The sequence below is a fragment of the Astatotilapia calliptera genome, chromosome 17 (genome assembly GCF_964374335.1).
Source record: "Astatotilapia calliptera chromosome 17, fAstCal68.1, whole genome shotgun sequence".
Lineage (NCBI taxonomy): Eukaryota > Metazoa > Chordata > Actinopteri > Cichliformes > Cichlidae > Astatotilapia > Astatotilapia calliptera.
Genome location: NC_137438.1, coordinates 17,474,325 through 17,490,519, shown reverse-complemented (window position 1 = coordinate 17,490,519; position 16,195 = coordinate 17,474,325). Strand labels below are relative to the sequence as shown.

The 16,195-nt window shown below is 42.7% G+C and overlaps 1 protein-coding gene across 5 annotated transcripts in view; it reads left to right on the top strand.

The window, feature by feature from the left end:
• LOC113009298 (filamin-C-like) overlaps positions 1-16,195 on the top strand; it is a 59,639-nt gene that overhangs the window by 27,374 nt on the left and 16,070 nt on the right. For 3 of the 5 annotated variants that reach the window (XM_026147514.2, XM_026147516.2, XM_026147512.2), the window contains 18 exons: positions 378-501; positions 797-957; positions 1,052-1,142; positions 1,865-2,034; positions 2,120-2,237; positions 3,169-3,431; positions 3,791-4,388; positions 5,843-6,016; positions 6,913-7,075; positions 7,176-7,336; positions 7,448-7,615; positions 7,858-7,981; positions 8,061-8,217; positions 10,162-10,351; positions 10,437-10,460; positions 11,612-11,859; positions 12,887-12,979; positions 13,888-13,987. In XM_026147514.2, the coding sequence (XP_026003299.1) occupies positions 378-501; positions 797-957; positions 1,052-1,142; positions 1,865-2,034; positions 2,120-2,237; positions 3,169-3,431; positions 3,791-4,388; positions 5,843-6,016; positions 6,913-7,075; positions 7,176-7,336; positions 7,448-7,615; positions 7,858-7,981; positions 8,061-8,217; positions 10,162-10,351; positions 10,437-10,460; positions 11,612-11,859; positions 12,887-12,979; positions 13,888-13,987 (3,127 nt within the window). The remainder of the gene's footprint in view (positions 1-377; positions 502-796; positions 958-1,051; positions 1,143-1,864; positions 2,035-2,119; positions 2,238-3,168; positions 3,432-3,790; positions 4,389-5,842; positions 6,017-6,912; positions 7,076-7,175; positions 7,337-7,447; positions 7,616-7,857; positions 7,982-8,060; positions 8,218-10,161; positions 10,352-10,436; positions 10,461-11,611; positions 11,860-12,886; positions 12,980-13,887; positions 13,988-16,195) is intronic. The other 2 variants (XM_026147515.2, XM_026147513.2) reach the window with 1 other exon arrangement.

Here is a 16,195-nt window from a genome sequence, read left to right as displayed (position 1 = left end):
TTTTTTGTTAGTAATCAGTAAAACATTAAATGGAAAAAACTAAATTAACCTTTAATTTAAGCAGATGTCTGCTAAACACGATTTCTATTCGTTGAAGGACAAAATGCTGTCATGTAAATACAGAACTTTAGGGGACCCATAATAGAGCCTTGAGGTACTCCGGTGGCTGCAGTGTTTTAATAATAGTGTGTCGAGAGCTCAGTGTATCACCTCAAATGTTTCTTAGCAGAAAAAGATGAGTTTAAAATTTTCCTTAAAAGCATGGATGTTTATATTCCATGATTTCTTCCATATTTCAGCTTTTGCATTTATTTGTTAGAGTCTAGATAGAAGCCAGGTTTATTGTTGCCAACAATGATGGTAATGTTGTGAATAAGGTGACTATCGGAGAGGGCAGCCATCCAGAGAATGTGAAAGTTTACGGTCCAGGTGTGGAGAAGACAGGACTGAAGGCCAACGAGCCGACTTACTTCACTGTGGACTGCAGTGAAGCCGGACAGGGTGAGACCTGTTTCATGTCTAATGTCCTCTTTTCATGTCCCGCCACCACAATGCACGACACATAGGAGATTGTTTTGTCTTTCTGATCGTTGAGCTTGATCTCCAATGAATGACTTTAACTCAGATTCAGACCAGCTGTGCAGCACACAAACATGCTGTAATGCCAAGTTTTGTTTTTATGAGTGTAATTAGAAAGAAATTAAATAGTACAGGAATACTGCTACATGATGTTTGAATATTACTGCAGAAATAACCTTGAATCTCTGTAATAGAGTTAATTATTATTTCCCTGCAGGTGATGTCAGCATTGGCATCAAGTGCGCTCCAGGTGTAGTCGGACCTGCCGAGGCTGACATCGACTTTGACATCATCAAGAACGACAACGACACATTCACAGTGAAGTACATGCCTCCGGGTCCCGGACAGTACACCATCATGGTGCTGTTCGCTGATCAGGTAAATGAGGGGTCAACAGTTGGATCAAATCTTAAATGCACATCTATGTTAAAACTGAATTTAAAAAACATCTCACACTTATTGTGTAAAACAGGAAATCCCTATTAGCCCCTTCAGAATAAAGGTGGATCCTTCCCATGATGCAGCCAAAGTCAGGGCAGAGGGACCTGGACTCAACAGGACAGGTGAGCTGGGTTTTATCACATTTGCAATCAATACAACACAAAAATCAGCGTGGGTTCTCTCCGGGTACTCCGGCTTCCTCCCACCGTCCAAAGACATGCACTTAGTGGGGATAGGTTAATTGGTTAATCCAAATTGCCCATAGGTGTGAATGTGCGAGTGAATGTGAGTGCGAATGGTTGTCTGTCTCTGTGTGTTGGCCCTGCGACAGACTGGCGACCTGTCCAGGGTGTACCCCGCCTCTCGCCCTATGACAGCTGGGATAGGCTCCAGCGCCCCCCGCGACCCTGAACAGGATAAGCGGACGCGAATGGATGGATGGATGTTTTCTATTGATTCCAGCTGCCTACTATTTATAATTTATTCTGGCACAACTAGGGTGGAGCACCCACAGTTTTGATTTATATGTACAATGACAATAAAGGGTTATTCTATTCTATTCTTCTAATAATACAAACTTTAAATAATCTAAAAAGACTGTATCAGACTATAAACATCTATATCTGTTGTAAAGTTGGACATTTTAATCTTTAATTAGTCTGTTAGGACTGGCTCACTGCTGGAGCCCCTGTTCCCATCAGGGGGACAGCAGGTTTTAGCTTGTTATCTGTATTAAATTAGATAAAGTAAAATTTTATTTATATAGCACCTTTCTAGACAGAGAATCACAAAGTGCTGCACATAGAAGAACCTTATTAATAAAGTTTCTGTCTGAACTTTGCAGGGGTGGAGGTGGGTAAGCCCACCCACTTCACCATTTATACAAAGGGAGCTGGTAAAGCCAAACCTGAGGTCCACTTCACCGGAGCAACTAAAGGTGATGCCGTCCGAGACTTTGAGATCATCGACAACCATGACTACTCATACACTGTCCGCTACACGGCGGTGCAGCAGGTAACACACCAACTTCACATGTGTGATGGATTACCTGTGAGGTGACTGATGGACATAAGTTAAGCACTGCTTGTGTTTCTCTCAGGGGAGCATGTCCATCATTGTGTGTCATGGAGGAGACCCCATCCCAAAGAGTCCATTCACCATCATTGTGGCCCCCCCACTGGACCTCAACAAGGTCAAAGTTCAGGGACTGAACAACAGTAAGTCTGTGAGGAAAAAAATGGAACATTTATCATACAGAAGCAAAGTGCTTCCATACGGAGCCCTGATCGGGTTTCATGACGCAGCAGATGAAGCAGAGAATGCGTGTTTCCAGCTAAATTCCTAGAATTATTCATCACAAATTCCTAAATACAAGCTGCTGTTTAGCTTTAGATTACAGGATGTTTCCATAGAGAGTCCTGCACAGTTTGGTACTAATTATAATAAGTGAGGTGGAGAGTAAATGATGGATTAGATGAGTAAACAAAAGAATCCAGGAGTTCCTCTGAAAGACAATCACAACCCCTTCATGGGGATCCTTAATGACTCTGAGCTGCTGTTCATTCAAGCTCTGTTTCATTAAATTTAATCTAACTGATGTGTAATTCTGATCTGCAGTGGAAATTTCTCTTCTTTCTGAATCATTTAACATAAAACAAGCTTGAACTGCTTAGACCACTTTTCCATTTCATTTATAATCGGTATCAAAGGATTCCAACAGAAATATCCCTTAATGTGCAGCCAAACACACGCCAGCATTTCCAAAAATAATAGCTTTTCATCTTTATGTCTAAAGCTGCGTCCACACAGGAAAAAATTCACATGGTGACAGGAAAATCAATGACATTCAATGATGTCACGCGTGACATAAACGTTTCTCAACTTTAAGGAGAGCAATTAAAGTGATTGCTACTTAGCTCAGGATACTGGTGAATGACATATGACTGGCTAGTAAATACATTAGAATGTTACCTAGGTAACTGGAGCCTGGTAGCGACCAACCATCAGGTTGAAAGCGATGCACGGTGAGTGAATTGTCCTCTGTGTGGGTACAGCTTAAAAAGATGTTCAGACTTCACTGTTATCAACATCCTAAACCCCAAACCCCTGTTCCTGCTGACCATCCTGCTGTTTCTGTGCACTAATCAGAAGTAGACGTTGGGAAGGATCAGGAGTTCTCCATCTGTACTCAAGGTGCTGGAGGTCAGGGCAAACTAGACGTGAAGATCACCTCCCCTTCTCGTCGACCAATCCCCTGCAAGGTAGAGTCGGGCACAGCCAATGAGGTTCATACAGTGAAGTACATTCCTCCTGAGGAAGGACCATACAGAGTGGACATCAGCTACGATGGGAACCCTGTCCCAGGAAGTCCATTCACTGTGGAGGGCATCATGCCCCCTGATCCTTCAAAGGTGAGTTAAGATCACAACAACCCACACTGATAGAATTTTAATATTTGTCAGAATAAGTAAAGACATGTGGTTATCCTAATTGGGCTTTCATCGAGTCAGCAAAGATGCACAGAAAAAAGTATCAGACACCAACTAGGAAGGATCAGAAAGGTACTTAGTACTTAGTTGAGAAATCCTTGTGTAAATCTTTACTTGTGTGAATGTTTTTCAGGCCTACCAGTTTAGTAATCCATGGATGTTCAGTCAATCATCTGTGCTGATTCTGGTGCAAACCTCAGACTTAAAGCTAATGTCTTCTGCTAACCAGCATTAATAAGTATTCCTTGTGTCTCTTCTGGTTTTTTTCATTTACTTTCCAGGTGCGAGCCTACGGTCCAGGCCTTCAGGGTGGTGTGGTAGGCAAACCAGCCCCCTTTGCCATTGACACAAAGGGTGCTGGTACTGGTGGTCTGGGTCTGACAGTGGAGGGGCCGTGTGAGGCCAAGATTGAATGCCAGGACAATGGTGATGGATCCTGCTCTGTGTCCTACCTGCCGACTGAGCCTGGTGAATACGCCATCAACATCCTGTTTGCAGACCAGCACATCCCCGGTTCCCCCTTCAAGGCTGTGGTCCAGTCAGTGTTTGACCCCAGCAAGGTGACAGCCAGCGGCCCCGGGCTGGAGCAAGGCAAGGTCAACGAGGCTGGAACCTTCACGGTGGACTGCTCCAAAGCCGGAGAGGATGAGCTCACCATCGAGATCATCTCTGACTCTGGGGCCAAAGCTGAAGTTCACATTCAGAACAACAGTGATGGGACCTACTCCATCACATATATACCCCAGTGCCACGGCATGTACACCATCACCATTAAATATGGAGGACACATGGTGCCAAAGTTCCCCATTCGCTTGCAGGTGGACCCAGCTGTTGACACCAGCGGAGTGAAGGTCTATGGACCAGGAGTGGAACCCAGAGGTGAGCACTTAAAGATGTTTTAATGCCCAGTTAAAAGAAGGATGTCTGAGGTTTGTATACTTTAATCAAACACAAATGTAAAACAATATCTGGTCATCAAATTTGCTCATCGATTTTGTGCTCTAAACACGACAGAAAACTCAGTAGATTTTGCACACGTGTGAGAAGCTGTGAAAATGTACTGATTTTTATTAGCTGTAAACATGCAGGGGTGCAAAATGCTTCCACAAAACCCCCTGCAAAATTTTAGTGACATAATGCCACTGCCATGTATGTGTATAAAATATGATACATGCACCTGATATAAAAACATGTCCAGAAACGCCCCTGACCCTAACAGGACGTCTGCCACTAAAGATGCAGGGGTTTTGGCTCCTCTATGTTATGGGGTACACATTACCTTCTATTTTCCTTAATAAACCATAGGGGAGCCTTTAACTTGTTTTCAGCCCTAATTAGCCTATCCGTCTCAGTGATTAGAGTTTCCAAACTCTCTGCTGTTCTGAGGTCTGTTTTTACGACGACAGGACTATTTCCAGTGTGATCTGGTTTAGGCTCAGCTCTCTGTGGTTGGTTCATTGGCCTCCTGGACGCCACCAGACTCCATTATCACAGTTAATAAACTCCCAACAGCACATTTAGTTTGTATGTTCTTTTTTTAATTATTACGTTTTTCTTTCCGTATTTCGATTGCAGTCTTTATTAAATTGAGATTAAAGTAAAACCAATAAAAGAGCACTGAAGTCATAAAGTCTTATAATGAGAACAAATGGGAGAAGTTGCTGAATGCTCACGTTACTAATTTAATCAATAAACAAAGAGCAAAGAAGAAATGAGTGCTTGTTGCATTACTCTGATGGATTTATCCTGAAACAACCTTTGGTCCTGATCTAAGTCATGCTGTGAAAGTTAAAATATGAGGCTGGAAAGTGATAGAACGTCATACCTCTAACAGAGCCACGGCATCCAAAATGAACTTGTTGTTCTATTCAATCAGACCTGAAAGCAGCGACTGAGAAAGAGTTTGCTGAGCTCAGAGACTTTTATCCAATCAGACTTCACTGGAGTCGCCCCCTGCTGGAAATGACAGAAAATGCAGCACTAGAAGCTAAAGTCCATCTTTTGTAATAACTATGATCTGTGTTAATGATACACGTTTTCTATCATGTTTGGGTTTTTTTTTATTTATGTGACTGGAACCAAAAACATAAATTAAGTGATTAATATGGCTGATTGTTTGTAAACTGAACATGAATTCTGTAGCACTTTAAATAATCTGTTCAGTATGACTGTATTCAGTGAAATATTTCAAATATTTTACTGTCTTTGGATATGATTAAAAGTGATGAGTCCTTCTCTGCATCTTGGTAAAAAATGGGATGTTATATTTCATGGAGACATTGACTAACTTTCTTCTCTACTTTTTTGCCTTCGTGCTGCTTTCCTCTCCGCAGGCATCCTGAGGGAAGTAACCACTCATTTCATCGTGGACGCTCGAGCTCACTACAAGAGCGGTGGCAGCCATATCAAAACCTCGATCTCAAATCCGTCAGGCGCCAACACAGACGCCTACGTCACCGACAAGGGAGATGGGACATACAAAGTCGAGTACACACCGTATGAGGACGGTAAGCCTGAGACCTGTGTGTTGTTTGTGAGCCTGGCTGCAGATCGTCAGCAAAGACAGAGGACGGGCAAGACGACGGTTTGCTGCTGGTTTGTGGGTGTTTTTCCACTGCAACACCTCCTAATTGTGAAATAAAATTCCATTTGGCTTTCATAAGGCTTGTTTTCCCTCGCCAGCCATGAAGGACTGTTGGCTGAACTGCGGTCAGTCTGTGTACAGAGGGGTTAGCAGCAATCAACATCCAGGGCATAATTACCATTCCAGAGCAAATATATCTGATTTAATATTTAAGTGCCTGAAGCTCAGACAAATATCTGCTGCTCAAAGCTTAACCCTGCATGTGCTACTGTTATAGTCAGTTATAGTAATGTACTGAACATCAGTTACAATGATTGGATTCTGGTCCTTTAACCTCTCAGTGAGGAGCGGGTTTGGACCAAGGGTATTTATAGCTGCAGTCTGTCGGCGCTCAGCAGATGGTTTTCCACTGATAGTGAAGTGTGACGTGTTAGAGTCCATTGCATTGTGGGAAAGAAATACTCAGTCAGACTGGAATTTTAATGGAAGGTGATTCTTTGTCTGGTTTACTCCCACTCTGCCTGAGAGGTTGCTGGTTAAAAACTGAACCGTGGGGTAAAAAAATGAGTGACCATTAAATGTTTGGGTTACTTTGAAACAACACACTCAACAGCTGAAGACGGATAAATAAATAAATGTGTAAAGCATTTAATTTGTATTTCTTCGTATACAAGTTTAAGAGAACAAACAAATTACAGAGCAATGAGGAGGTTACTCAGTGACATCTACACACCGGATCACTGCAGAATGGTTTCACCCACATTATCTTGACTCTATCCATTAAAATACTCACTTTTACTGGACTCTTGTTTGCTGAAGGTTTACATCTGATTGAAGTTCTTTTGGATGACATCTCGGTGCCAAAGAGTCCGTTCAGGGTGTCCGTGAGCGAGGGTTGTGATCCCAGTCGAGTCCGAGCCTACGGTCCAGGTTTGGAGGAAGGACTGGTGAACAAACCAAACCGATTCACTGTTGAGACCAGGTATCGTCACTCTGTTTTTAAATCCAGAATAGATTTTGTAGCATCCATAGATCTCTGTTTAAACATCCTAAACTTCCTTTTTGTTTCATGCGTGCCTCAGAGGTGCTGGCACTGGGGGACTTGGCCTGGCCATTGAGGGTCCATCAGAGGCAAAAATGTCATGTAAGGACAACAAAGATGGCAGCTGCAGTGTGGAGTATATCCCCTTCACACCTGGAGAATATGACGTCAATATCACCTTTGGAGGCTTACCGATCCCAGGTGAAGGACACTTAACCCTGTAGGGTGTGGTTTGGATATAACTGACTCTGCGCTTTTCTAAGGTAAAGATATCTGCAATCAAGAGCGTCTATTACGTCACTTGTCTTTCAGGGAGTCCATTCCGGGTCCCAGTGCGAGAGCTGGTTGATCCCAGTATGGTGAGGTGTTCAGGTCCTGGCCTTGGAAGTGGAGTCCGGGCTCATGTTCCTCAGACTTTTACTGTAGACAGCAGCAAGGCAGGGGTGGCTCCCCTGTCAGTTCAGCTATATGGACCAACAGGTAAGATTACAAAGACTTATTAACCTCATAACATTGCCCAGGCCATTGGTAACCAGGAAAGCTGTTCCAAAAAAGCTGCACCTGCCTTACCTTATACCCGTGGGACTTCCAGTCAGACCAACTCATTATCAAGCTGGAGTTAAATCTTTCTTTAGTAGTATTGTCATGAAACTCTCCCATTAGCTTTAATCACCTGATATCACCTCATTGTGGCCTTGCCCTGTGCTCTGGTTTGTCTTCAGGTGTAGCTGAGCCACTCAACATCACAGATAATGGTGATGGCACTCACACGGTCAACTATACTCCTGCCAACGATGGCCCATATACGGTGTGCGTAAAGTATGCCGACCAGGAAGTGCCCCGGAGGTTGGTATTGAAGAGAAGTGTGTACAAGACAGTTCTGGTCCTTCAGGTTCAGATTTAACCTTTCTAACTGTCTCTTCAGTCCTTTTAAAATCAAGACGTTACCGGCTCATGATGCTAGCAAAGTTCGAGCCAGTGGTCCCGGTCTGAATGCATCTGGGGTTCCAGCCAGCTTGCCAGTGGAGTTCACCATTGATGCCAGAGATGCTGGAGAAGGACTGCTCACCGTCCAGATTCTGGTGAGTCTCCTGTCCTGAAATCATCATTGTGCTGCCCAGTCAGTGTTTGGCAGGGAGGTGTCTGTCGTGTCTTGTTGCTCTTCTGTGACCTGTTTCTGACTCACCCCGATTCAAACGCAGACCGGCGGGCTTGTTGCTGTCACTGCAGGGTCCAGACGGCTGCAGTCGCGAGGCTTCATTGTTTGTGGAAGACTGGGGCAGGAGGGTGTGGGAGACTCACATAGTAAAGAAAACCATCCCCTTCAGTATTCTTAGGAGAGGCTCTGTAAGCCCTGCACTCTCTCCCTTCACCTCCTTCCCCCTTTACCTGTCTCTTGTCCCCCCGCCCAACCCACCTGTTCTCCCCCGCTGACTGCCTCCTCATTGTGTAGCCTTTGGCTGTTTTCACCGCTCTTATATTCTGCATAAGATCTAAAGTGTGAATATTCCTGTGACGCTAATAACATCCATGAAACTCATTATTAGTTTCATGGATGTTATTAAAAACGGAGACTCAAAGAAAGAATAGCTGCACGTGGTTAAGCTCTTATAATCAACTCCTTAATATGGAATCTTATCTGTTAGTTACACTTAAATGGAAATCTTATAATGGAAGAACTGTAAGGATAAAATAAGAGTGAGAGAACAAATTTCAGCCCTTTCCCTTAGCAGTTCACATCTGACCTGGCAGATGGTAGGATGTTAGGTAAATGCTCTTAGTTAAAGCCTTTTAAATGAAGCTCATAGTTTCCTGTGTTAGAGTCCAAGTACTTGAAATATCACTTTCAATGTTCATCAAATCAACAACAGATTCAAAAAGATTATCTGCTGGAACGTTAGAAGCAAATTTTCATTGGCAGCACTTTGCTTGGCTTCCACCCCTCTGTGGTCTGCACGTGCACTGACTCCATTCAGTTTGTTTAACGAGTTAACAGACATATTTGATTTTGAGTTGTTAACTAACCAGAGTTTTTGGTAAACCTGCTTCCATTCAATGATCCATCCATCCACTTGTCTGACCTGTCATTGCTGCAGTGAATAGTTAGATCCTGTGAGAACACTTGTGGACGTGACAAGCCCACTGCTCTCAAACCATCAGCGGCCATCAGGTCTACGATAGTGTTCATAATGTGGTAGCTGTTAATCTTTCTGATACACACTTTAGTTTTTCACATGGATATAAGCTGTAGATGCCTGCTTCCACACACCAGGGGGCGCTGCTGCACAGGGAGGTTAAATCAGATTTTTTTTATTTTTTTTTATTTTTTTTACGCCTGTTTTTACATTCAACTGCTCATCACTGACACAGTGAAAAGTTTTAGATCCAGAAGTCTGAATTTCATGTTGGTTGTTTGATCTCTAACATATTTGTTTATCCAGAAAATCTGTTTTGTCCTCTTCTTCTGTGCAAGATACAGAAACCGGGTATTACCAATACTGCAATGAGAAGTATATTCTACTTTGTACAAAAGCAGGGGCAGGATGAGCAGTGCCAGAGCCCTACAGAATGACCTGCAGCAGGCTACTGGTGTGAATGTCTCCGACCAAACAATCCATTGATTGCATTTATGTATCACAAAGATTCCTAAAAATCATCAAAAGAAGTTGGAAATTATCATTAGAGACCAAAACAGTTTCTGTATCAGGTTGTAAAGATGTTTATTTCTAATGTAAGGTTTTAACTGATGCACTGCTGAAGCCTCTGCTGGACATCAGAGGAACTGCAGGTTTGTAGCTTCCACCCAGCAGTTCAGTTTGTTTGTGTCCACACATGAAGAAATGAGCCTCAGTCTGGTGACCAAGAAGATCTCTGATCTCCGTAAAATAAAATTAATTTGACTTCATATTACTTTTCCCTTTTCTTACTATCGATGGCAGATGGTAGGAGACCAGTGATGGGCAATGGGACCTATTTATGTTTTCTGTACCCCAAACATGACTAACTTCTTGTCTGTACGCTTCCAGGATCCAGAGGGAAAACCCAAGAAGGCAACCATTCGAGACAACAGAGATGGGACTTACACAGTGTCCTACGTGCCGGACATGGCGGGCCGCTACACCATCACCATCAAATACGGAGGAGATGAGATCCCGTACTCACCTTACCGGATCCACGCCCTGCCCACCGGAGACGCCAGCAAGTGTCTGGTCACAGGTTAGGCTCCACCCATCAGCACTGAAACTTAAACTTTATCATTGGAAGCTTAGCAGCATCACTGATTGTAGTTGTTTTCCTACAGTGTCGATTGGAGGACACGGACTCGGTGAGTGGCCTCAACTTTCTTAGACTCACTGAACGCCAACAGATAAACAGCATTACAGTTTTGCATAAAAAAGCAGCTGCTTAACTAACCAACCAGCAACTACACATATATACTGAACGGTGGATATTTAAAATGGACACTGATTCATTGAGTTTAATGTTTTCTCAAATTTTGGTTCTGCATTGTGACTGGAATCCAGCTCTGTGTGTGTGTGTGTGTGTGTGTGTGGGGGGGGGGGGGGGGGGGTAGTTTGCTTTAAAAGGTAGGATACCATTCCTAGTAGTAAAGGTCACCTCAGAAGTTATTATTATTATTATTAATAATAAGAATATAAAATTAGCTGGAAGCTGTTATATATGGAAGGAACTGAATAAAATAAGATGCTAAATATACAGTGATTTCTGTTCTCAGAGGCCAGAAGATGGGCTGGGAGTTTCTCTGAGCTTTCAGAATGAGTGATGGGAAATGTCATTCGCTAAGCAATGGCTAAACTAAATCCCAGTACGCGCTGGGAACTGGACATCTGTCAGTGCAGCTTGAAGCTACTTAAAGATGTTTTGGTGTGTAGGGTGGAGAATTAAAAATGCTTGGAGGTCACTGGATAAACTCCAGTGGACTCCAGATGAGACCGAAACTATCTGTGGCATTTCTGCACTCATTTCCTGTCATCTATATTTGACATATGTGTAACTACCCACAATTACTGTCACTGTATTTGTCCAGTCAGTCTGTCTGGAAAACAGAAGGAAATCCAAGATTTATTATAAGTATGTTTTGCACTTTAAACCCACCCAAACAAATTCAAACACACTCAGTGCAAACTGAAATAAATGACAAAGACTTTAATTTATTGTTTTATTTAAGGGTTTCTATTGTGCAATAAACATATTGATAATAAACACAATAGAGATTAACAACCCACTCTAACAGCTCATTGAGCAGCACTCACTCTGAGGCTGGGTACACCACCGTTATCAGAACCTTTTTCTTATAATCACTGCTCACGATCACTCTTAAAGCTTCCCCTAATCAACTCAGCATCAATCTAAACATTTAACCTCCCTGGTATTAGTGTGTGCTTTCTTTCATTAACATTAATCACTTCAGAAATCACTGCTTTGACTCTGTTGGTTCCACAAATGTCTTGTCAGGTTCAGGAATTGGACCAACCATCCAGATCGGAGAGGAAACAGTCATCACCGTGGATGCAAAGGCTGCAGGGAAAGGTAAAGTCACCTGTAAGGTGTCAACGCCGGACGGAGCGGAGTTGGATGTGGATGTAGTGGAGAACGCAGATGGGACGTTTGATATTTATTACACGGCTCCAGAGCCAGGGAAGTACGTCATCACCATCCGCTTCGGAGGGGAACACATTCCTAACAGCCCCTTCCATGTCGTGGTGAGTCACCACCCTGAAAACACCATGATTTGGGCTTAGCTGATTTCAGTTTGGGACTGAGTTGGAGTCAAGTGGTCAGGTTAGCTTTGTTTTGCTTTGACTTTCTGGCCTGTTATTGTTGGTTTTATGGGGATGGATTTGGGATAGTTTAGGTTGAGGTTAGTTTAGGTTGGGTTAGGATTTTTTTTTTTCTTGGTTCAGAGTGGTTTTGTTTGGGATTTGTTGGCATGAGTTTGGTTTGGCTTTGGTCTGGTTTTTGTTTAGGGTTACATAGTTAGGTTTGATTTGGGATGGTTTGAACTGGTTTGGGGCAGTTTGGTGTTTGTTGGGGTTGGTTTTGGGATAGTTTAAGTTGGGGTTTTTGGATTGGGTTTTGTTTGGTTTGAAGGTCAGTCCTTCCAAGGCTTCTTCATGTAAATACCAAAGTAGTTTTACGCCTCCAACTATCTCAACCCATCTGAATCTATCAGATTTGGAGCCACTGGAGATCGATTAGCTAATGGCTCATTTATTTAACACTCTGTATAACTGCATGTCTTTCACAACTGATCTTGGGATTTTTTTTTTCATGAATATTAGTTGTCACTATGAAAAAACAAATATTTAAATTATTTAGTTGACCCCCAAACAAAACAAACTCTTTGAATAAAACTGTGAAACTGTGAATTCTTCACAGCATTGACACGATGGAGAAATCTCCAGTTTAAGGAAAATAAATGTATTATTATTTATTATTTTGTTCATCTTTTTGTTTTCTTTTATTTTTGTGGCTGTTTTTGTATTTTTTTGTATCTTATGTATGTATTTGTTTTATGTCTCATTTTTGATTTGATTTTAAGTTGCAGTCTATTTTATCCTTAATTTTTCTTTGACTATTTGTTTTATTTTTGTTTATTTATTGTATTGTTCCATATTTTAATTATGTTTCAGATTTATTTCCTGAAACTGTGGAAAATTGCTGCGCTTTTCGGTGTGTTTGTTTCTGGTTTGCTTGTGTTTGTAATGGCTGCACCTTGTTCCTCGTCAGGCAAGTGATACCATCCCAATAATAGAGGAACCATGTGACAAGCTTCAGTTACAGCAGCCCTACTCTCCCTATGCGGCCTTCTCCCCTCAATGGGTATCATCATTACCTCCACACCTGCTGTTTATCTGCCGCTGCGTCTCCTCTTCATAAAAACTGTCATCTGTTCCTCGCTTTGCCCTCCATCACTGCAGCGTTTCCTGTCCCACAGTCGATACCGACCCACATTCACTTATTGATTGATCTCTGGCTCAGCATGAGGCTGCATGTTTAATCTGCATGATCATCATCTCCTGCTGGGAGGGCAGCTGGGGGCTACTCTTATTAACACTACCCTCTGATTTTTACCCTCTGACTGGCTGATATCAGAGACAATTCAGCATGTCAACTTTTCTTCAACATCTGGAGAGCAGCTGATCCAGATGTTCTGACAATGTGATGATTTTAGAGAAATAGTTTCAAGACAGATTTGATCTGTTTTGTATTATTTCAGAGAATTGTGTATTTTCTTAAAATTATAATTTATTTTATTTTTATACTTTTATAATTTTTTCATATTATTTTTAGTATGACATTATTTTAAATTTTAAATTTTGTTTTATTGCTTTACTCTATTTTTCATTAAATGTATTTAATTATAATTTTTTGGTAATTTTATGGTTTCGTTATAGTTTTCAGAGCCGTTGTCTCTATTTCATTTTGCTTCTTTATATCAAAATGCTTAGATAGGTTAATATTTCTTATATTAACCTATATAATATTATTTTCTTATTATCTCAGAGACTGTGCAGCAGTCATTTGTTCCAGTTCAGTTCTGATCGTTAGAAGCTCCCTTCCTTTCCCCGCTCTTAAACCAGTGTTACCTAAACTGGACCAGTCAGATGTCTCTGTCAGCCTCTCTGCAGCCCTGCTGTGCTTCCTCTGCCTCTCCCCTCTCTCTGGATGAAATCCCAGAGTTCCTAGTATGATGCCACTAACGCCCCTCCCCTCTTGCTCTGGTTCAGGCTACCGATGATCCCGTCAGCCCTGTGGATGGGCTGGAGCCGATGCTGCGTCCCTTCAGTCTGGTCATTCCCTTTACGGTGCAGAAAGGAGAGATCACAGGTAGGGCATCTTTATTTCTAATGGTAGTGTTTATGCAGTTTGTGTTAATTTTGTTTTGTTTCGTGGGCATTTTAGCCATTATTGGACAGAGGCGGTGTAGACCAGGGGTCAGCAACCTTTAACACCCAAAGAGCCATTAGGACGCGATTTCCACGCAAAAGAAAACACTGGGAGCCGCAAATACTTTTTGACATCTAAAATGAAGATTACACTGTATATATTGTTTTTTACCTTTATGCTTTGTGTGAACAACTAAGGTCTATTGCTTGTGAAATCCATGAAGTGCTACAGAGAAAATTACATTTCAATTTCAAAATTACAATTACATTTAGCAAACAAAAACTGTTGTGAGCCGCCACCCTTATATCGCCTTTGGGCTTTTGGAGCCTTGACCTGACTTTTAAAAAGTAATTGGAAAAAAAGCACTATGCTGCTAAAAAAAAATGAAAACTAGATATTTGCAAAATTCTGCCTAAATATGTATTTTACCTGGTTAATGTGTGTGGCGGGGCGTGGTCTGCAGCGCCGCTGCAGGGGAGGCGGACGCACCTGAGCGGCACCCGCAATCACGCCTCGCCGCCTTAACGTCTGTGCTATCTATGCTGTTGTGTTGGTGTGTGTCGGGCTGTGAACTGAAAAGCTACAGCCGGCTGTATGCGTACAGCAACCGTGTGTGAAAAGTGGTAGATGCTGAAAAGCATGTTCATGGAAACATCGTTGGTCTGCCGTGGTATGTTTACAATGGAACTTCTGCTCCTGAACCTCTGCGCACTGTTACGTTATTTGAGGTTATGGATGTTATTTGACTGGAGGCATAACTCACAGACACAAGAGACGCGCCATTACTCCAATGAGTGTCCTTTATTATTTTTCATCCCCCCCTACAACAACAACCCAGCAGAAACGTTCCTACCACTTAACATTTACCTGATACTACATCCCCCCTACTAAATAGGATGTGATGCTGGAATACAACCAAGAAAACAGATTAGACCCGCACGCTTTAAAGTATACTATTACTATGTCCTTGTGCTTTATCTGGTAACAGCTTGTTTACTGAACTCGCTTGGTTTCAAACCAGACTACTCAGAATGTCCAAAAATAAACTCTCAAAGTATACAACTCTGAACACTAAGCATAAGTGCACATTTCTGAACTATTCAGTGCAGCTACAAACAACATGTTTAAACAGTGCAACCATTTGCTTTATTTCTCATTGTCTCTATGAGGGATGGGGTAGACTACCCAGCCCTCAGCCTGAGTGTGGGGATTATTCTGCCCCATTGCTCACTCAGTTCCAAGCCCTATGAGCAAACATAGTCTTTTAGGTATGCTGGAGGCCTCCTAGACCTGGGTTGGATTTGGCTCCCAGCTTCAGGAGTCTGCTGGCTGGCCCCCTGTGAGATAGTGTCTGGAACCGACACAATCTGTGCAGCTGGAACAGAGTTCTCAGGTGAAGCCTCTGGTGGATCGCCAGAAATCTCCGGTGCCCCAGGTGTCCATGTAAGATGGTAACGGTTTCTTCTCAGCGTGCCCTTTGCTGTCTCGATGATGTAGGACCTCGGTGAGCCTGCCATGGACACGACTGTCCCTCTAGTATCCATGTCTGAGACCCACACTTTGTCTCCAGGATTGAGCTGTAGCATATCATGTGCTCTGTGTCTGCGGTTGTAGTTTTGTCTTTGTTTTTGTCTGTACGATTGTTCTATAGCTTTGAGCTTGTCTGTGTCTGTACCTCTTGGATTTAGCTGTGATGGGATGACAGGAATAGTTGTCCTTATCCTTCTACCCATGAGAAGCTCTGTTGGGCTGTAGCCATTTGCCAATGGAGTGGCCCGGTATGCCATAAGGGCGAGATAGGGATCGCCAGACTTTTTAAGAAGACTTTTGATGGTCCTGACTGCCCTCTCGGCCTCCCCATTGCTCTGAGGGAAGTGGGGACTGGATGTCTCATGGCTAAAACCCCATTCTTGTGCAAATCTTTTGAAGGAATCAGACGAGAACTGAGGTCCATTATCAGAGCGAACCCGCTCTGGTATGCCATGACGTGCAAAGATTGATTTACAGTGCTCGATCACTGCCTCTGATGTTGTAGATGTCAGTTTGGCAACTTCGAAGAATCTGGAAAAGTAATCCACAATGACCAGGTACTGTTTATTCTCTATCTGGAACAGATCAGTTCCAACCATGGCCCACGGTCTTTGTGGG